Below are 22,582 nucleotides of genomic sequence, written 5' to 3'. Positions count from 1 at the left end.
GTGAACAGAGTCCTTTAGCTGATAGTGGAACTTGATGATTTGGTCTGTGATCTACCAATGTTCTACTTTCATTTCCGGGGTGGTTTTTGAGATGGAGAAGAAAATCCGTCCTCAGATTAGTTCATGTTTTGATTGTCCTCAGCACGGAGAAGTCAGAGAGCCATGAGCGTTGTCCATAGGGCCTCACTACTCTTCTACCCATTCACAGTCAGTCTGTCCTCTGACAGCCAAGATTCTCTGTGCCTCCTGATTATAGTCTAAACTGTCTGAGCTTGAGTTATGGATGTTCAGCGTATGTGTTATAGTCACCCACTGTGTGTAGGTGTGTATTCCATAAATACATGTGTGTGGTTGTGTGAATGTATTTGTTGATTGTTAGTGTCTGTTGCTGAGTTGCGGTGTGATTACCTGTGATAAACCCTGTGTGTGTGGTATACTCAGTCTCTCTCTGTGGGTGGTATCTCCACTTCTTCTCTCTGTTTTAATAGTGTTTGATTGTCTTCTGCTTTTCCCTGGTGCCTCTGCACAGTTCTGTCTGTTTATATTTTCAGTAATTCCTTCAGTGATGATATTTTTTTTTATTTTTTGCCAGTCGAGGTCCCCTTTGCCAGGCTCCAGGTTATTCCACATCTGTCAGTGGCCCTCTCAGAAAGGATTTTTCTGTTTTGAAGGGCTCCTTTTCGCGCTCCTCTCTTTTTAGCTTCCTCTCAGACCAGACTCCTCCTCCTCCTTTTCTAGTTTGTCCACTCCTCCTGATATCTGCCGCTGAATCTTGACCTGTCACTTTGTCTCTCTTCAGCCTCCATGCTATTTATCTGAACTCTCAATTTATCTGATCTCTCTCTCTGTCTCCTACACTGAGTTCCTTGGTCCCTTCTTTCGTTTGTCTTGTGTTTAGCTCATTCGTTTGTCTCTGCCAGCCCTTTCTCTCTCCGTCATCCTCATCTTCAGGGTCCTAGTGCCTCTTTTATGGGTTTATACAGTGGTCAGAGATGCTCTGAGATGATTTCCAGTGATGGAAATCAAAATAAAACGTTAAATGTCAGAAATATTACAAAGATAGTGTTAATTTAGTCTCTATCCTAAATTTGCAAGCAGTGAGAGACCTTTGGGTGTGGCAGAAATGTGCATTGCAGATATGCAAAAATGATGACAGTTGAGATGAAAATTGCACACTTTCTTGTAGCAAACCACCACACCTCTCCTTTTATCAGTCTTCTACTCTTGCTTTTTCCTGGCTGAGAGTACAGCATCTGTGTGGTTTTTAGACTAGACCACAATTGGGCATGAAACTAATGAAGCTTTAAAAATGCTGGAGTCTGTGAGCCTAATTAAATGTAATTATTTTCAAAATTCATACAAGGGATTATTGGCACAGTCTTTTGGCAAATTTGTTTAAAATTAAGTTTGATCTCTTTTCAAAGACGACACTTGGCAGATTATTGCTGAAGCGAAAAACGTTTTAAAAAGTGAACTTAAAAAAAAAGAGTTACAGAATTTTACGTTTATTGTTATGAAAAATGTTTCAAAAACATGTTTTACTCGAAAACGGTGAGAAAAATCAAACCCATAAATCTAAACAAGTTGTGTTCAAAATTTGAGCCTGATATCTCAAAAAATGAGCTTTCAAGATTTTGTTTGGCTGCAGTACCAAAAGTCTCCAATAGGTGAAATTTGTCTCATTCATTTCCAATGCGCTTATTTTTGACCGTGAGGAGCACTAGTGTGACTAGAATTTTTTTTCAGGACCATTTAACCTGTTCGAATCACGTCCATGATTATTATTTAATTTTTTGTTCACATAGGCAAGTGCCAAAACCTTTTCCAAGTTTCGTACCATTCCGATGAAGAAAAAAAATTCGTAAAAAAACAAATGTAAAATTCTTCGGTCGGAAATGACTAGAGCGATCAGGACAATCAGCACAGTATTTTTCATCCAGGATTAATGTGTTTTTAGTAAAGTATAGAAGAGGCCATTTTAAATGATTAAATTAGAACCACTGCTGCAAATCCCTTTAACGTATGCACTGAAAAAAAAAAAAAAACATACACTTACTTCATCAAACAACATAGACAATGCTATCTAAATGATTTAGGAAATAGACGTTTGTTGTTAGAGAAAGGTGAGTGGAAGCTGTCTGCATAATTAAGTCCTGGATAAGAGGATTTGAGGTCACTAGTCCTGTTCTGTAAAGACTTTCTCAGTATTACCAAATCTCATCAGACAATCTCAATATCCTGTACACAGAAAGACTTCTCCGATGGCTAAAGGAAAAGATGTTTCGGAAAAGGTTTCACGTCCCTGTTAATGAATATGCTCTATGACCTCATTTGAGAAACGGCACCACTTGAACTAGAACTGCTGTAATTCCGTTGTCAGAGCGGGTGAGTAGGCTACTAAAGCCTCAATATATAGGCTTACTAGCACTACGCTTATATAACATTATGTCACCATGTTTTTAGTCATCTGAACTGTGAATTATACTCACTGTACTTTCAGTGTTAAACATGGAGCAGGACGATGTTTCGCCGCTGCAGCACTTTGTGGTGGCAAAGAGGACTATCAGTGCTATGTTTCAACAGATGTTGGAGTATGTTAGAGAGGGATCAGATTTTGTAGAGGGTAAGATTAACTATTGCATTTGTGATTGATACATATTTTGTTATTTTATTGTTTAAATTACATATATTTAGTAATTGGTCTATTTAATTTACAAAAAGGTACCTTTTTTTACATTTGAGAAGTGAACATGCTTCAGTTTGGGCTTTTTATCATTTAATGTTTTCTTTATTACAAATGAAAGGACCAGCATAACATTTTAAGTAAAATGTTTATTGTTACAAAGGACATCTTATGCTTTAGTGGGAACAAGGACAAAGAGTTTATTTGATGCGATAACGTTCCATTGTTTAAACTTTCCAAAATCGTTAAACTTAATTTTTTAACTTTAACTTAATTACTTCCATTAGGTTAGATTTAAAATCCCAGCATTTTAACGTGAAGACCATTGTATACTTTTGACAATATCTACTTAGACTCATAGATAATATGGTTGTAACACCATTGTTGTAAGTATGGTTGTAATTGTAGCGGTCACCAGCTGGAGTGCCCTTGAGAGCCATCAGAGGGCGCTCCACATCAGACTATTGCCATTCTCTCACAAACTACATCTCCCATAACTCCCTGGCCGGACTCTTCATCCGTTATCACATTCACCTGTGTCTCATTATCTTGTTTAGCTCACCCCATATAAGCCTGGTTTTCTCACTCATGATCTGCGAAGTCTTGTTTAGTGTTACAGTGCAATAGGCTTTATGCACAGCTTCACTACTTCCTGAACTTCAGCCAGCCCTTTGTTTCCTGTCTGTCATTATTGGACAAACTGATTAATCCAGGTGTGCCTGATTATTGTTACTGAGGCCAGGCACACCTGGTTTAATCAGTTTGTCCAATAATGACAGACAGGAAACAAAGGGCTGGCTGAAGTTCAGGAAGTAGTGCAGCTGTGGCATAAGGCCAATTCCAGGCATTCTCCCTGGTTTCATGTCTCTTGGTTTTGGATTTCTTGCCTGTTCGGTGGATTACTCTTTTGCCCGTGTTCCCTGCCTTGTGTTTGTTTGTATGGATTGCCTGCCTGTGTTTGACCCTGCCTGTACCTATTTTGGATTACCCTGTTCAATAAATACTGCATTTGGATCCACAATTGTTGTGTCTCAGAGCAGTTAGTGACATAAATAGTAAATACTATGGTTTCTTAGTATGGAAATGATTTAGTACCATGATATGTATGAAAGCACCATGGTATTTATGCTAAGCCTTATGCTAAAATGCTTTAAATTATTTTTTTCACATCAAAACACTGTAGTCCATAGTGTCACGGGTCAGCGTGTGTCCAAGAGATATGCGTGACACAGAATGAACGATAATATAAGACTTTAATGAACACAGAGATGAACATAACACCAATAACATAACTTTAACAAGAGACAATGGACAGAGATGAACTGAAGGCTTAAAGGCCCACTGAAGTGCCTTGAAATGTGCAGCATTATCAATGTGTTGACGTAATTTCCACTGAAACAGGAAGACAGGGTGGGACATATCGAACAGCTCCTCCCCTTTTAAAAAAATAGCCATTTTTTTGCACTTTAATGCGTTTTAATGCGTTTACCACAGCTTGGCCAGAGCCGTTGAGCTCGGTAAAGCTGCAGTTTCCTCCTAATCTCCTCCATATTGTTTTAAAATATATCATCCTGTGCAGAATTCAAATGGGTCTGATACGTTTTCTGGTCCGCCCTGTACTATCGTGTCTCTGGACCATAGCAGACCATGTGCCGTGTTGATGGTTCGTGAAACCAGACTTCAATTGCCGCAATGAAAATCATATTTACACAGTCTGAATCGTTCCCTTTCCCCGATATAGTGCACTACGCCCCATTCACCATACAGAAAAATAGTAAATGTGTGTACAATTGACTGGTTTCAGCCACAGCTTCAGTGTCTATTTATAGTGTAAGGGGCGGAGCTTCAGATTTTAGAGAGCATTTGATTGGACAGAAAATCTGATGAGAAACTGAAGTGCAGAATGATGTCACCCAAATCATTGAATGCTTATATCTTCTACATGCGAATTTTGTCATTGTTTTGGAGCACATTAGCTTAGCATATTTATACTAAAAGCCAAAACACTTAAATTTATACTTCATGGGGACTTTAAATACACAAAGGATGATAATCAATGAAACAAGAAACAGGTGTGTAACTAACAATAAACCATGACAACTAATGAATGACTTAAACTAAGGTAAACGGTGGCAATGAAAACGAAGACTGAACACTAAACAAGACAGAAACTAAACATGTCCGTGACACATACCCAATATAATAACAAAGCAAAAAAAACATAAGCATTATAACATGAGCATTCAGACCCTTTGCCATGACACTTGAAATTTTAGCTCAGTTGCATACTAATTTTCTAAATAATCTTTGAGATGTTTGTCCACATGTGGCAAATTCAATTGAGAACCCATTGGCCTCTGCAATTTATATTGGACGTTTGGAACAACCAGGGCTTTTACTAGAGCTGGACCTCAGTCCAAACTGAGCAGTTGGGGGAGAAGGGCCTTGGTGACAGAGAACCTGGTGGTCATTATGGTTGCGGTCCAGAAATCGTGTGGGAGAAGCTTTCAGAAGGACAAACATCACTGCAACCCTCCATTAATCTTGGAAACTACATTTCAAATAACTTATTAATTTGCAACTACATGTCAACTTGTTCTCATTGAAGTTAAAATTGGGGTTCGGGTTAGTAGAATTAGAGGAAATACTTCCAAAGTAACTTATAGTCAGTGGAATGTCTGTTCCGGGACCATCAAAATAAAGAATCGGCAAATATTAAGGAGACAGTCAGTTACTAATACTCTAAAGACTGCTAGCTAGATGACATGTAGTTACTTACAGTTACTAGAATGTCAAAAGTGGACTATCAAAATAAAGTGTAAACAAAAGCATCTTAAGGACTTTCAGACTCTGAGAAACAAGACTCTCTGGTCTGATTAATTGCAGTTCCAAGCATCATGTCTGGAGAAAACCAGGCGCTGCTCATCCCCTGTACAATACCATCCCAATGGTGGTGCTTTTAGACTGAGGGAATGGAGGAAAGATGAATGTAACAGAAAACTATCCGATTAGTACTGAGTTAAGGGCCTGCAATGTGATATTTCAGGATTAAACAATAAATAATATGCAAAGCTATCACAAATCTGGGTTTAGCTTTGTCCTCATGGGGCATGGAGAGTAGATTGATGGACTGTCACACAGGCCTATCTCTTTATCAGCTAGGTTTGGTCCTGCGCTTTACTGTGATGGTATTTGATATGAGTGTGTGTGTGGTGCCCAGAGACGAGGAAGAGTGAGGATCTGGAGCATGTAGCTGAGGAAGAACAGTGTCTGCAGATCCAGGCCTGCTCCAGGAAACTAACGGTCATCAATGATGTGCTGGCCCGCAGACACATGAAGGTGGCCTTCTTCGGCAGGTAAAGCAACAGCGGTCGTATGTAAAGCAAACGATGACAACAGGCCAGCCAGAATGAAATTAGCAATGCATACAGCTGAAGAACTAAAGCATTATTGTTATGTTTATGTTTTAGCTCTTCAGCTGTATGCATTGCTAATTTATACAAATAAGCAAGATGTCAAAAACTGTGTATTTGTGTACAGGGATCGCTCCCCCCCCCCTCCCCCCTCCCCCCTCCCCCTCCCCCTCCCTCTCCCCCCTCCCCCTCCCTCTCCCTCTCCCCCCTCCCCCTCCCTCTCCCTCTCCCTCCCCTCCTCATTAATTTGTGTTTGAGCTTCTCTTGAATCAGAGTGTAAATAGACAGTTTTGTTACTGGATGCTTTATGTTGTTTCTCAGGACCAGTAATGGAAAGAGTACAGTAATTAACGCCATGCTAAGGGAGCGGGTTCTGCCCAGTGGAATCGGCCACACCACAAACTGTTTCCTGAGCGTGGAGGGCACAGATGGGGAACACGCCTACCTTACCACTGAGGACTCTGAAGAGAGGAAGAGCATTGAAGTATGACGCAAATATTACGCAGTTCTTTATGTTTGTAAACTGGGTTTCATTTGGGATAATTACTTCACAATTTCGTAGAGGCTGCAATAGTCAAATCAAGTCACATTCATTTATATAGCGCTTTTTACAATATAGATTGTTTCAAAGCAGCTTTACAGTGATAACAGGAAATGAATGCAACAAAGACTGTTTTGGCTGTACAGCAGCTGAAGAGGAAAATCATTGTCTAGCTTAAGTAAGTTTTATATTGATTCATTTGAGTTGTAAAAATCATTAGGGGCTGCTTACACAACACCGTTTTCAACTGAAAACAGAAAACTTTTAATACATTCTGACTGTTCATTTACATGACAACAGCGCTTTGGTGATGGCATATGCACATGCGTATTACGTGTTAAATCAATAGACATGCGCGTTTGAATGCTTATGTGCACGGGCGCGTAGTCTTTTTTTTACAAAGTGACTGCCAATGACTTGTCTGGCATGCAGAATACAGCGGTTTTTAATCGTTTCCGCAGAATTATTTTGATAACATTTTCATCTGTACAGAGGATATAGTGCTAGCTTTGAAAGCATTAGATCCCCCCAAAGCGTCTCCGAAGCCAAGCCTCCTCCAAAACACATGAACGCGTACAGCCAGAGCGGAGTCTCCAAAGTGTCACGAGAGACGTCATTAAATTACCATTAAAACATACCACGGCAATAATAATAAACGTAAACAACTTAAAAGCTCTGACTTGTACCATCTGACCGCAGAAGATACATTTTTCAGTTGATAGAGTGGCAATAGAAACGCATAAATCCGAGTCTGAGGACGTGAATTACAGTAATTACGTAATTAATGAGGGTAACGCATTACAAGTAATGCAAGTTACGTGATCAAATGAAGAGATACATTCAAGAGTATCATCTCTAGTGAAGTTTAATGTAGAATTTGTTGTTTTCTAAACTGAGATGGCATGTCAAGTTATGCATGTTTTATCTCAATTATATTAAGAAACTAGCTTTATTTTTTACACAATGCAACGTTTCAACAAGATCCACAGGAAAGCTCATTTTAAAAAGAGAAATAACAGGTGTTTCCATATTGTGGTGTGATATGAATATAGTGTGATCTTACATCTTGAAGCTTAAAGTTTGGCTTTACCTTACAGACAGTCAATCATCTGGCCCACGCTCTGCATATGGACAGGAACCAAGACTCAGGCTGTCTTGTCCGAGTGTTTTGGCCCAAAACTAAGTGTGCGGTGCTGAGAGATGATCTGGTTCTGATGGATAGGTATGGACCCGTCCACACAGGCTACAGGGTTGCCAGAGCTAAATGTAGTTTCTGCAGGGCAGTTTGGCACATGAACAACAGACCTGGGCTGCGTTTCTCAAAAGCTTCGGGAGCCTACAGAGATCATAAAACCATTGGCACCAACGATCAACTTAGCTCACAATCATTTTGGGAAACGCAACCCTGGAGAATCGCTGCAGATACATGGACTTCGACAAGGTTTGATGTGTTGTGAAGGGGTGGCAAGTAAAAGGACTAATGGTTTTGGAAGTGCTGCTCTAGAGATATCATGTGTGGTAACAGCTGACACAAAAAAACAGACACCAAATTGCCTGATCTCAGATTAGCAATAAAGAATAGAACATTTTGTGTGGTTTGGTGTAATGTTAATGTCCTCACACTCCTCAGTCCAGGCACAGACGTCACATCAGAGCTGGACAGTTGGATTGACAAGTTCTGTTTAGATGCTGATGTCTTTGTGCTTGTGGCCAACTCTGAGTCCACCATAATGAACACTGTGAGTAGAAACTTATCACTTTCAGAACTCCATTTAAAAAATAAATCTGTTATATCTGTTATCAGTCAATATTAGAGGTTTCGATTTTCATTTATTGGTATCGGTTGGATATTTAATCCTTCAAACTTCCAATATTTCCTATATTTAGATGCTTCGTGCTCATTTAGACTACCTTTGCAGTCAACTTAAGTTTAAAAGCACTAATAATGAAATAATACTGTTGTTAAATGTAATTTTTAGCCAATCTTAAAATGAAGATCCATTTTTTCATAGTTCACATTGCAATGCTGTGATACTTTAACTAACTTGTAGCATTTAAAATAATTTATTGTGGCAAAACATTGTCAGATATTATTGTAAAGATAACTATCAAAGTATTGACCAAATTGTAGTATCGCTCCATCCCTATAAGGTTTACTTTTATTATTGACCAAACTTTTTTCTGCAGCTTTTGATTATTTTCCCTTTTGTTCATTTCAATATTTCACTCTTCTTTGTAAGGAGAAGCACTTTTTCCACAAAGTGAATGAGCGCATATCAAAGCCCAACATTTTCATCCTAAACAATCGCTGGGACGCATCTGTCTTAGAGCCAGAGTATCTGGAAGATGTAAGTTTTATTGCATATGACTCATTACCATTAGTCTCAAGTGATTCACCATATAAAACCACCACAGAGATTTGTGAGATTTTTGTAACATTCATCATTCCTCCGTCATCCATTTCAGGCTTATAGGTTCAATGAAATGAGATTAACAACACTTAATAAGTTTCATTAATATGTCATTCACAAACATAATGCAGTGCTTAACAGTTGAGAAGTTCATGTAGATTAAAGGGATAGTTCACCCAAAAATGAAAAAGATACTTTGAAGAATGTCGGTAACCAAACAGTTGATGGGCCCCATTGAATTCTATAGTTTTCTGAATTCTAAAGTCAATGGGGCCCATCAACTGTTTGGTTACCCATATTCTTCAAAACATATTTAGTGTTCAGCAGAAGAAAGACATTCATACAGGTTTGGAACACCTTGAGGGTGAATAAATGATGACAGAATTTTCATTTTTGGGTGGACTATCCCTTTAAGAGATGAATAGATATAAAATTGTATTGAATATGTTTATGAACTATAAGTTGATTAATGAAAGCTTAGTTAATATTGTGTTCATTTGTTTGTACTTCACTGACCTTTTAGGTGCGGAAACAGCACATGGATCGCTGTGTCAGTTTCTTAGTGGAGGAGCTGAAGGTAGTGGACCTTCACAAGGCACCTGACCGCATCTTCTTTGTCTCTGCCAAGGAGGTGTTGAGTGCCAGGATCCACCGCGCTCAGGGAATGCCAGAGACTGGTAGGCTCCAGCACAGTGGGTCACACAGTGCCGAGTCTACTGCTTTTGACACGGTTCTGGAGGGAGACCAGGAAAAACGAGGCTTAGCCAAGTTAAAAACGAGAGTAACAACCATATAAAACACTCAGAGGCAGATGCTATTAAATCTTGAAGTGGCCCAATGATTTTGAGAGTGATACTTGAGGAGTGACTTGAAGTCTGCAAAAATATGTAAAAATGATGCAAAATGCATCATTTGATATTTCATTTGTTGGCTGGTAGGGATCAAATGGGGCATATGCTTTTTATTTAAAGGCGGGGCTTTGGCTGAAGGATTCCAAGAGCGACTGATGGAGTTCCAGAGTTTTGAAAGAACATTTGAGGTGAGAATGCTCTCAAACTGTAGTCACTGGCTCCAGGATAATCGTTGTCTGACAACGAGGCTGAAAACAATGAAGATTAAGAGGAGCTTGATGGAAACTGAGTCTTAGCCATGTCTGTACGCTGTTTAGACTAGATGAGAATTTATGACAGCTTGACGTGGTGACGGTCTCCTTAAGCAAGCTGTTTTTTGCGTTGATTCAGGCCATCTGCTGCTGGCTCCCAAACGTGTGAGATACTTGGTGTTCCTCATAGATTCCAGGCAGCCGTTTACCGTAGTGGCCAAGTTAGCGTATTTGAGTAGGTGAGCGTACCTCACATTCTTGGGAACCAGGGATGAAAATTCACAGTAATCTACGATGGCATTAATAGACGGGTCTGTTGTGATTCAGCCATGCAAGCAACCGATGGCGAGAGTGAAAAGCATGTTGATGGGTACAGATAAAAATCGACCCGTTGGCATCTTGTTTTAATCATGACGTGATCCCTGATAATTGTGGCACAATGACGGCTCAAGAACGCGCTTCATGGATTCCACAGGAATTTATATCCCAGTCTGCCGTGAAGACCAAGTTTGAGCAGCACACAATCAGAGCCTGGCAGATCATTGAGTCGGTCAAGGCTATCATGGATGCCATCAATATTTCTTCAGCAGAAAAGAAGTGAGTTCCAAAACCTTGTCTGCTCTGTAATGGAGGGTCTCTGTCCAAGCTCCAAAAGACTATAATTGGTCCCGCTATTGAACCGAGACCTCAGATTCTCTCAGTCAGAGTGAAAACATTTGTTTTTAGTATGGTATTCTTCATAAAAGTCATTGTTGTGTTGAAACGATACTGTTGTAACCATCATAATGTTCTGTAAATCTGTAGAGTGTTCTCACTGGAAGAGCGTGAGGCTCTAATGGACCGGCTAGAGTTTGTGCGAAATCAGCTTAACTTCCTGACCGAGGACATCAAAGACAAGATAAAGGCCATCGCTGATGAAGTGGCTGCCAAGGTGACTTGCATCATCATCCCTTACAAAATGTATCATGGCAACCCTAGCGTCCGCAGAAAACCCCCCAATGTAATCTGATTATGTAATCAGATTCCAAAAATTAAGTACTTGTAATTAGATATTACATTTTTCTATTAATTAAATGATTACATGTTATTCTCACAATGGCAGTCAATTATTCATAATTCATTGATTTTCCTTCTTTATGTTTTAAATGTTCCTTTCTAAAAAAAGTCTACTGCTTATATATACGTTAAGAAGGTTTTCCAGGTTTGTGGAATTGCACACAAAGACCAGCCACTAGTCATGAGCCGATCACTGAAAACTGAGACCCACAAAGCTTTTATTTAGGTTTTATTTTAAAGTTATTTAAAATTTGATTTAATTACATAGCTTTTCATTAAACTCACAAACACAGGGTCTAAGAAACCCTGGCATAATATAATATTTAATACACTTCATGTTGTTGTTAAAGAATGGAATATATTTTCTTTCTCTTTGTAGTTTTATATCAATATGGTAAAAGATTATCCTATTCAAATCAACTTGATACATGTGTCGGGTCAAAAGTAATCTAAAAGTAGTCAAAATACATTACCTAAAATGAGTAATCAAGATTACATTACTAACTACAATTACATAACTGACTACAATTTGTAAGTAATCTACCCAGCACTGTATGTATGTATGTATATCATGTACATCAGGGGTCTATATATATAAATATATATATATATACAGTCAGGTCCATAAATCGACACAATTCTAATCTTTTTGGCTCTATACACCACCACAATGGATTTGAAATGAAACGAACAAGATGTGCTTTAACTGCAGACTTTCAGTTTTAATTTGAGGGTATTTTACATCCAAATCAAGTGAACGGTGTAGGAATTACAACAGTTTGTATATGTGCCTACCACTTTTTAAGGGACCAAAAGTAATGGGACAGATTAACAATCATAAATCAAACTTTCACTTTTTAATACTTGGTTGCAAATCCTTTGCAGTCAATTACAGCCTGAAATCTGGAACGCATAGACATCACCAGACGCTGGGTTTCATCCCTGGTGATGCTCTGCCAGGCCTCTACTGCAACTGTCTTCAGTTCCTGCTTGTTCTTGGGGCATTTTCCCTTCAGTTTTGTCTTCAGCAAGTGAAATGCATGCTCAATCGGATTCAGGTCAGGTGATTGACTTGGCCATTACATAGCATTCCACTTCTTTCCCTTAAAAACTCTTTGGTTGCTTTCGAAGTATGCTTCGGGTCATTGTCCATCTGCACTGTGAAGCGCCGTCCAATGAGTTCTGAAGCACTTGGCTGAATATGAGCAGATAATATTGCCCGAAACACTTCAGAATTCATCCTGCTGCTTTTGTCAGCAGTCACATCATCAATAAATACAAGAGAACCATTGGCAGCCATACATGCCCACGCCATGACACCACCATGCTTGACTGATGAGGTGGTATGCTTTGGATCATGAGCAGTTCCTTTCCTTCTCCATACTCCATACCATAATTCAAAAATCGCTATAAAGCCTAAACAATCTCTGTTACCGTAAATTGTATGTTTATCTCTGTAAAGCTGCTTTGAAACAATCTCCATTGTTAAAAGCGCTATATAAATGAAGATGACTTGACTTGACTACTCTTCTCTTCCCATCACTCTGGTACAAGTTGATCTTTGTCTCATCTGTCCATAGGATGTTGTTCCAGAACTGAGAAGGCTTTTTTAGATGTTGTTTGGCAAACTCTAATCTGGCCTTCCTGTTTTTGAGGCGCACCAATGGTTTACATCTTGTGGTGAACCCTCTGTATTCACTCTGGTGAAGTCTTCTCTTGATTGTTGACTTTGACACACATACACCTACCTCCTGGAGAGTGTTCTTGATCTGGCCAACTGTTGTGAAGGGTGTTTTCTTCACCAGGGAAAGAATTCTTCGGTCATCCACCACAGTTGTTTTCCGTGGTCTTCTGGTGTTGCTGAGCTCACCGGTGCGTTCTTTCTTTTTAAGAATGTTCCAAACAGTTGATTTGGCCACACCTAATGTTTTTGCTCTCTCTCTGATGGGTTTGTTATGTTTTTTCAGCCTAACGATGGCTTGCTTCACTGATAGTGACAGCTCTTTGGATCTCATATTGAGAGTTGACAGCAACATATTCTAAATGCAAATAGCACACTTGAAATGAACTCTGGAGCTTTTATCTGCTCCTTGTAAATGGGATAATGAGGGAATAACACACACCTGGCCATGGTACAGCTGAGCAGCCAATTGTCCCATTACTTTTGGTCCCTTAAAGGGATACTCCACCCAAAAATGAAAATTCTGTCATCATTTACTCACCCTCAAGTTGTTGCAAACCTGTATGATTTTCTTTTGTTCTGCTGAACACAAAGGAAGATATTTTGAAGAACGATTGGAACCAAACAGTAAATTTGGCACCATTGACTTCCATAGTAGAAAAAAATATATACTATGGGAGTCAATGGTGCCAAAGTGCCAATCGTTCTTCAAAATATCTTCCTTTGTGTTCAGCAGAAGAAAGAAACTCATTCAGGTTTGCAACAACTTGAGGGTGAGTAAATGATGACAGCATTTTCATTTTTGGGTGGACTATCCCTTTAAAAAGTAGTAGGCACATATACAAACTGTTGTAATTTCTACACCGTTCACTTGATTTGGATGTAAAATACCCTCAAATTAAAGCTGAAAGTCTGCAGTTAAAGCACATCTTGTTCGTTTCATTTCAAATCCATTGTGGTGGTGTGTATAGAGCCAAAAAGATTAGAATTGTGTTGATGTCCCAATATTTATGGACCTGATATCGCATTATTTTATCCCTTAAGGTAGCACCCTGATGTACATAATGTACAGGTTAAAAAAATCTTTATTGATTCACTTTAAACCTCATCAGCCTCTTTCATGAGGATGGTTTTAAACACCTAATAACCATGGATATAATTATACAATATTCCATTTAAAAGCTAAAACTGAAATGTTGGTTAAAATACAAAATTTCGGTTCAAAATGACTTTTTCCTCCATTTTTAAGGGACTAATTTTATAATTTGTAAAACTGATGGTACATATTCCTCCAAATTACAGTAGTGCTAGCCAGTAAAAAGTTGACAGTCTCAGCTAATATTTGAACATTATATTTTCTACGGTGTTAAAAAGGTGAATTCTCCCTGCTGTTCTTCCAGGTGTCCAGTGCCATGGCAGAAGAGATCTGTTTCCTGTCTGTTCTTGTGGATGAATTCTGTGCTGATTTTAACCCTGCCCCAAATGCCTTAGCCCTATACAAAACTGTGAGTTTTGTTAAACCCCTCTCAAAAGTTAAGTTATTTTATTTCAAGTCCGATTAGAAAGAATCATGGAGAGTTAACTTTTCAAGCCTGAAACATGTACCACTGATACCCAAATACATGAGCTTGGTTAAGCGGTCTGTTCACCGTTCATAACCTCCTGTCTAGAGAGTTACCTGAGTGACAGCTTGTCTGTGTGATCAGCGTAACAGGATTGAGGAGCTGGTGTCTTAACGTCCTGCTGCGCACAGAGAAAGGTTACTTAAGACTAGACACATTGTTCTTTCATCATGAGACAGGTCTTTACAGTTGTGTGACATCTTCAAATTCTGCTAAAAGACACATAAAAGCCATATTAAAATGTGAAGAGTTTATTATTTTACAAATATTATAACAATAACTCCTGTGTAAATTTATTTCAATCATGACAACTCTCAAAATTGTTTTGGTATGTTAATGAATATGTCAATGTTAGTGTATTTGGTCAGATCCACTCGTTGACGTTCACGCGCTGACCTGATTGGTTACAAGGTAGTTTGTGATGTCAGAAACACCAGCGATTTCAAACAGTGTTTTTTTTTAGACTGTCTCTGGTTCACTGCAGTTTTAAAGAGAAAATACTCAGCAGTGTTGACTTATGACTGCACATGGTTCGTCTTAAAGCATATTAAAATCACCACATAGACATAAACAACATTAAAAACTTGATTTTCACCACAGGGGGACATGAGGAGACGTTATAGAGGAAGTCGTGTTTCGTGGTCAACATTTCAAAAGTTCCGTTACTTCCGTCTCCTTGTAGACTTGTTTCTCATTGGCTATAGACCTTATTCGCAAACACCGGAAGTAGCTAACCGCGGCCATATTGTTGACATGACATCTGTCCTGCTGCCCCTAACCGCGCGCAGATTTGAGTTGAGGGGAGCAGTAGCCTGGCTTCATCTCGTCGGTATCAAGAGAAGATAATGCTATTATTTGATGTGGGTCCACACCAATCAAGCTTAAGTAAAGATCCGTCCTTATTGCCACTTTGCCAGCCGTAACTTATCCGGATATTTATAACGATCTCGTTCATACAGTATCCGTATACAAACTACAATGCACCTCAACACAAGGCAACATAATGAACGACACTCGTCTCATTCGTGGAGGTGGAAAAACAAGTTCTTTGTGACATGCAAGATTTGTTGTATTAAAATGTAAATGCAAAAGAAAAGGCATGAGAGTCGGTTGTTTTTGTCAATTTTAAGTTTTCATTTAAAAATGTTTGTGCGTTCCATGTAAATGTTTAACATGGTTACATATTTGACCAATTGCTTGAACAACTTAATATATAGAAGTAATGCATGGAATAATTGGCTTACGTTGTTGAAATAGTGAGTATGTGTTAAAATAAAAATAGTGAGTACCGGGGTGTTTGTGGTAACGTTACAGCCGCGGATCAGTTAGCTATACGCACTGCAAACGCAGCATATAGCACTAAAGCACTGTAGCGCGTCCTGCTTCTGTACCGTATACGCAACGCACCGCACACGCATTGCACACGGATTATGTGTGAAACCTGTGGTAAAAGGATGGGAACAGACTTTTCTGTGGTGAGTTGGCTGAAAGTTTAGCCTATTTATCCTAGCTAGCCTCTCCTGCGCTGGCTCAACTCTTGTCTCCTTCCCTTCACGTTTTCTGACAGTCGGTAACTTATCGAAATCATAAAAACTAACTCCGGGGTTCTTATTGCTGTTGTTAGAACAGACGTGTATTACACAACACACCATCACGCTGTTTTAAAAAAAAAATACAGTGATAATACCATGGATAATACCGACACTGCCTCGCCTGTCAATTGACAGACTGACAGTTGCCGTGATTTCTATGTCAACAATATGGCCGCCGCAAACATTGATGACGCAGATCGAATAACATCTATTGTGGAAGTACTGACATAATCATAGTCGTAATCATCCCTATTTAAAATCCTAAATATAAAAATGTTGACATTGTCAGGGCGGCCCTGATGTGTCCCGCGAGCAGATCGGGAAGTTTCAGATTTTACCTGTAAACGTCTCGCATTACCAGCCTGCGCCCTCTAGAGTTTCACGACTGAACTAGATATTTAATGCTATATTTGTGAAGCACAATAAAGCCCCTTTCATGACACTTAGGTTCAGATTGGGTTGATTTATGAGCGTAAATATTTCTGATAAATTATATCATTTGAAAGCTTTCTGACATAAATTAAATAAAAGTTATATTCTGAGCCATAAACACATTGCAAAAAAAAAAAAACACCATAAAGCCTGCAAACTGAGGTCGCAGTCTTGCTAATGACCCATATTTATCTTGTTTTAAGAATATTTAGAAGATATTAAAACGTTTTTTTTCAGTATCTAATAGGCAAAAAGGCTATGATCATGTTTGTGTGCATTTTCCAGAAGCTTATGGCCTACGCGGAGGAGAGAATGGCCAAGAATCTGGACCTGCGCTGTTCCAGCACTATAAACGGCTGTGTGTTGTCGTCTCAGAGAGACATCATGGGTACACACTCATGCACAGTTCTCACTTCAGACATAAAGTCTCCAGTAAACAAGCTTTCCCTGGCAAAAGATACTTTAGCATTGACCGCCCTCCCGTTGTTCCTCTCACACTAGACACCCTGCGTCCTCTGCTGCCCCCTGCTGCCCGAGGGCACCTACACCTCCCCCACAGGAGGTTCACCATGACCTATGACCTGAACTTCTCAAGCCTCTGTGAAAACTTTGCGGAGGACATCGACTTTCACTTCTCACTGGGTCTTACATCCTTGGTGAATCGTTTCCTAGGGCCAGCTAAAGCCAAACAAGCTTTGAGTCTGCTGAACCAGAACTTGAAAGTAACTTGATTTAATGATCTCTACTGACAAACGTATGAAGTGTGAACAGGCCTAAAGTGACGTGATATGCTTTGTGCACAGGTCACCTCTTCCTCTGCTCAGACCCAGGACGAGCTGGCTATCTCCATGGCAACAGGACTGGTCTCGTTCACATCCAGAGCATCGGTGGGCGTGTTGGTCACTGCTGGAGTGGTAAGAAATACTTGATTCAAAGCTTTACATATCAGTAAGCACATCTAAAAACATTCTAGAGTAAATACAATTGAGTATTGTGATGGCATTTTTGGACAGGTGTGGCGTTCTGTGGGATGGAGGGTTATTGTACTCTCTGTGAGTCTCTATGGTTTGCTCTACCTGTATGAAAGGGTCACCTGGACCAACAGCTCCAAAGAAAGGGCCCTGAAGCAGCAGTTTGTGGATTACGCCACTCAAAGACTGCAGGCCATCTCACACATCCTCAGCAGTGACTGTGGACAGCAGGTGCAACAGTGAGTGACGGGCTGAACAAATCCTTTACTCACCTATAACACAAAAGATGTTGTTTAACAGAATGTTCTGGTTCTTTCCTTTCAAAATACAGTAAATAGGGAAGCCTCAAAAGGCATCCAAATCAAATGCAAAGTGGTCCATGTTATAAAGTGTTCTGAAGTCAAGGAACGGAATGATATTGTGTGAGGAAAAGAACACTGAAGTATTGAAAGTGAACTATTCCTTTAGTTTTATAAACCACACCTGGAGGATTGCAGGCAAGTGTATAATTCACAGACTAAAGTGAGAAGAGAAGCAGTAGCTTGCAAAAGTCTGCCTTTTTTCTCTAATTTTTGTCCTCATCTTTAGTGAGTTTCTATGGAAGCACACAAGCCACAGTAGTCAATCATTGTATCCCTTAAAACTCATCTTTGATCACCAAAATGACATATATAAGCGTTTTTCCATGAAAAACAAATTATTCATGCCTTAAAATGGCTTGAATGTGACTCTACACCCTTGCCTCGTTTAGTTTAAGCGGTTCTATGAATTTGTAAATTAGCCCCGCCTCCACTCACTCAGATCCACTCATGACCTGATTGGTTACAAGGTAGTTTGTGACGTCAGAAACACCAGCCGTGTTTTTGAGACTGTCTTTGGTTCACTGCAGTTTTAAGGAGAAAATACTCAGCAATGGTGTTGACTTAAATATGAATTTGCACATGGTTTGTCTTGAATCATATTAAAAACATCACATAGACATAAACAACATTAAAAGCTTGATTTTCACCACAGGGGAACATTAAGTCCTTGTGAATTTTAAATGGGATATTCTGGGCTTTGTAAAATATTATTCCTAAAGTACGGATACATGGGAGAAATTTCAGGGGGAAAAAGGTCGATTCATGTCTCTTGCCAATATGCTTGAAGTCACTTTCAAAATCTGCGTAGGGTCATTTTTTTTTAGCCTCACTCGAAATTGCCAATCTCATAGGTTCCCATTGGAATGATTAGGAGTCATCTGAATCAAATCAACGTGTGTGCGGTTTCATAAGCAAGCAAAAAAATCCATTGTCTATTGTGAATAGCGCAACGATAATTGAAAGACAGTTCACACAGAAGTCACTTTCAAGCTGTCAAACTCATGTGGGCCGACTTGAACCAAACCTGAAGGGGAAATCTTTAGCTCTCTTGTGAAATTCCAGATCGCGTGAACCCGTATTGAAACGACTGGCTTTTGCTCGTGACCGCACATTTATTACGCCACAAACACTATATGAAAGCATAGCAGAAGCCTAGAGCTGAATCTACTCTTTGAATTCCCACTTAAAGCCAAATTAATTCAAAACCAGATACCGTACCATTAAGAACTTACACATTCTTACACAAACGCAAGGCTTCGCTTCAGAAGGCCTTTATTAACCCCCCGGAGCCGTGTGGAGCACTTTTATGATAGATAGATGCACTTTAATGAACAAAAACAGCAATGCACTGCCATTATAAAGCTTGGAAGAGCCAGGACATTTTTATATTTAACTCCGATTGTATTCGTCTGAAAGAAGATTCATTTTTAAGTGAGCCATCCCTTAAAATTCAAATCTGTCCTTGTCAACTTTGCACACTGAAGGACATGGGCTTAATAAAAGGTAAATAATAGACATCACCTGGCTTTCGCAGCACTTAATCATGGCAGTGATTTTAAGTGAATATTTCATCTACAAGCCGATGACAGCTGAAACGAAGACAACTGCGGACCTGCATAGTTTGAAATATTGCTTTATATGATCTTGTAGGATGGATGAGGGTGTGCGGGTGATGTGTGAAGGATATGCTTATCTGCGTTCTTGCAGGGAGATGGTGTCCGTCTTCGCCCGCATGTGCCAACAGGTTGACAAGAGCGAGATGGAGCTTGAAACCGAGATCCGCAGACTGAGCGCCAGGAGCCAGCGCCTGGAGAGTGTCCAGAGACGCTCCAAAACCCTCAGGTAGAAGAGTCATGGTGTGCGTGAGAGAGAACGACAGCTCGCTGTAGATAATTACCCTTAATTGGAAGAAAATCCTTCTCAATTGGTAATTCTGTAAGCACAGGAAAGGTGCGGCAGCATCATGTAACAACATTGCATGTTCGCTTGCTTTTTTATTTTCTACAACACTAGAAATTTAAACTGTATTTTATGACTTAAAGATAATATTTATTAAATACTTAAAATAGTATTCGTCCAGCTTAACATACAAAGACAAAGTAAGTAATTTGGAGATTGGAGACATGACAAAAACTTGCACTTCCCCACGTCATCCAAGATACGTGTCGAGCCCTTTGAAGCTGCACTGAAACTGCAATTTGGACCTTTAACCCGTTGGTTCCCGTTGAAGTCCACTATATGGAGAAAAATCCCGGAATGTTTTCCTCAAAAACCTTAATTTCTTTTCGACTGAAGAAAGACAAGACATGAATATCTTGGATGTGGGTGTGTAAATTATCAGGAAGTTTTAATTCTGAAGTGAACTAATCCTTTAAGTATTTGTAAACCTCAATACATTCTCACATGCTTCAAAAATAATAAAGTCAGTTTTATTTGGTAACGGGTACCCTTGTTCTCAGTATAACCTGCGAAGAACATTTTAGAATGCGGCTTAAAAATCCTGCAAACACAATACTGTAAATAAACTATAAATGTGATTGTTTAATTAAAAAAAATATCAGTAAAAGTAAATGGTTAAAATGCTGCTTATTAACATTAAAGTGGGCAGGGCTTTATTACATCCGAGATCTGTCACTGTGAACATACTGAATGAATCAGCTGTGAGCACAATCTCATACCCAGAACAAAACTTTCCCAACCAGTTTAGTGTTAGTCAACATGACAATAAATGCCTGTAAAGTGTAAACACTTTTCTTGCCCTTTAAACCTTTTTTTTTTTGTGAGATGGCTCTCCCAACCACTCCAACACAGTAACACTGGCTCAACCATTAATATAAGAGCTTTACAGATTGAGGGAATCTCATCTGGAAAAAGAAACTGGTGACACTATTGTTAAAAAATTACACACTTCTGTTTTAAGTGGTCTTAACCGATAATACTGGTCTCGTTTTATTCTCAGGCACAAAGCCACTGATCTGGAGTCACAACTGGAGTCTTTTTCAGCACAGTATCTGCAGATTCAACATTAACCAGAGCAGCAAGAAAGGAGTAAGACTGTCCTCCAGTGTTCAGTGCTGGAACAACCCAAAATCTGCTGAATCAAGTCACAGAGTCTATATAGTCTATATTTATTTCATATCAGTATTTCATACAAGCCTCAGGAAGCCAGATTTCTCACTGACAAAACTCTTACAGCAAGTTAATAATATGCAGACGACCTCCTTGATGAAAAGCCTTTATTGGTTATGAGAACAAATAGTATCAGGTGTCACTGCCACTGCACAAATACAAATAAATTCTGGGTGTTAAATTTTTTTTAAAATAACAACAATAATAAAAAATAAAGATTCCACAGCAAGTGATCATTGTTTTCTGAACCAACATAAAATAATACAAATCGGTTTTCAATAAAGAAGTTAAAGTGAATTAAGAGGAATGTGTGTTAGAATCAAAAAGGCAGTTAAGTCTGCTGGTTTTGTCCATGAAATACACACACAGTGAGGGACAGAATCGCAGAACTCAGAATTACTAAAGAAGTGAATTAAAAACTAAATCATTTTGGTCTTTAATCAGATAGTTACGACGTATGCAGGACCATCCAGGATCATTTATTTTGCACAATGAACAGAATATCCACAAGTGGATCTATCGCTATATAAAATATATCAAAACCACTATGAATCACGCGCGCTTGCTTTTTGGTAAGCCACAATTTGTTTTAAGGGTTGGTGACAGTCTGTCGTTACTGTGCTTGAAAGATTGCACTTGGGTTATCGGTGTCCTGTGCTAAAAAAAAAAAAAAAAAAAAAAAAAAAAGGTTCCTCCTATGTCTGAAATGTAGCAAGTGAAAAAGCCATCACACGACAAACTGTTTTTTAAAGCTGGTGCACTGCTTTAAATGTGCCAACCGACGTTAACACCTTTGAATACAGCAAACATTGCATTCCCTCTGATACGCTTTCGTTTTTAGAGTTGAAGGCAGGGCTTTCCTGTGTAGTTTTGTGATCATGTGATTGATGTGAACCGCTGCAATAAGGAAATCAGCCTTAGGGTTTCAGTGCAGTAATTTCGACGTTTGGCAGCGTAACCACCTCAGCAAAAACAACCGTGGCCTAGTTCCGATTCAGAAAAATGCAGCTCTTGCTCACTTCCTCTAACGACAAGGCCAGCACACTTGGAAAACCAATGTTGTGAGGGAAACCGTTTTCAGAAAATATAAATATTCAAGGCTCACGTCATAAGTAATGCACCGAGTGCGTATCGTATCGCAGAAGCCGCGTCATTTAAATATGATAGCTTTAAAATGATTTTCACAGTTGGTAACGGCTCAAAATGATTCAGTTCTCAAGTTTTAACTTAGCAAAGCTTTGCATGAGCGCAGGTGAATCAGAAGCCGTTCAGGTGTTGTTTGTGAACTGTTGAAGGAGCAAGCTGATTTCTTCAGGGTCAGCGGACTGTGGTGTCGCTAGCACGGTGTTTGATCTTATCCATAGGATAAGGCTCAGTAAGCTAGCTGAAATATCCATAGGATAGTATGTAGCTTGCTCCTTATGGTCATGCTCATGTATGGACTAACTGGGAACTTCAGGTTGAACTTTTAAATAATCTGAAATGAATGTTCCAGGTTCAATGCAAGTTAAGGTCGAGGCATTATAGTCTTCACACACACACACACACAAAATCATGGTGAAAGGCACTTGCAACGAAATTAAATGG

At 39.3% G+C, this 22,582-nt stretch overlaps 1 protein-coding gene and 1 long non-coding RNA gene across 4 annotated transcripts; one reads left to right on the top strand and one right to left on the bottom strand.

Annotated features, from left to right (window-relative positions):
• Position 1: 1 nt before the first annotated feature.
• Positions 2 to 19,485, bottom strand: LOC130098431 (uncharacterized). 2 transcript variants are annotated; one of them, XR_008808354.1, is made up of 6 exons: positions 19,388 to 19,485; positions 17,610 to 17,722; positions 17,342 to 17,439; positions 14,566 to 14,627; positions 9,565 to 9,781; positions 2 to 997 (listed from the first exon to the last, which is right to left on the bottom strand). It is a non-coding gene; the product is annotated as an uncharacterized LOC130098431 (long non-coding RNA). The 2 variants fall into 2 exon arrangements; XR_008808353.1 differs by lacking the exon at positions 19,388 to 19,485 and having other exon boundaries at positions 14,566 to 14,630.
• Positions 2,483 to 20,965, top strand: mfn1a (mitofusin 1a). 2 transcript variants are annotated; one of them, XM_056264759.1, is made up of 17 exons: positions 2,483 to 2,623; positions 5,904 to 6,039; positions 6,418 to 6,580; positions 7,735 to 7,859; positions 8,268 to 8,376; positions 8,878 to 8,985; positions 9,572 to 9,725; positions 10,020 to 10,087; positions 10,626 to 10,747; positions 10,955 to 11,081; positions 14,288 to 14,392; positions 16,819 to 16,921; positions 17,035 to 17,255; positions 17,337 to 17,444; positions 17,523 to 17,743; positions 19,574 to 19,708; positions 20,826 to 20,965. In XM_056264759.1, the coding sequence occupies exons 1-17, from the start codon at positions 2,509 to 2,511 to the stop codon at positions 20,893 to 20,895; spliced, it is 2,190 nt and encodes a 729-aa protein (XP_056120734.1). In that variant the 5' UTR covers positions 2,483 to 2,508; the 3' UTR covers positions 20,896 to 20,965. The 2 variants fall into 2 exon arrangements, with proteins under 2 accessions (XP_056120734.1, XP_056120735.1); XM_056264760.1 differs by having other exon boundaries at positions 17,337 to 17,447; positions 17,547 to 17,743.
• Positions 20,966 to 22,582: the final 1,617 nt, after the last annotated feature.

The sequence above is a fragment of the Rhinichthys klamathensis genome, unplaced genomic scaffold (genome assembly GCF_029890125.1).
Source record: "Rhinichthys klamathensis goyatoka isolate OS25496 unplaced genomic scaffold, OSU_Roscu_1.1 h1tg000011l_1, whole genome shotgun sequence".
Taxonomy (NCBI): Eukaryota; Metazoa; Chordata; class Actinopteri; order Cypriniformes; family Leuciscidae; genus Rhinichthys; species Rhinichthys klamathensis.
The sequence above is the reverse complement of the archived record's forward strand: the minus strand, read 5'-3'. Positions and strand labels throughout refer to the sequence as shown.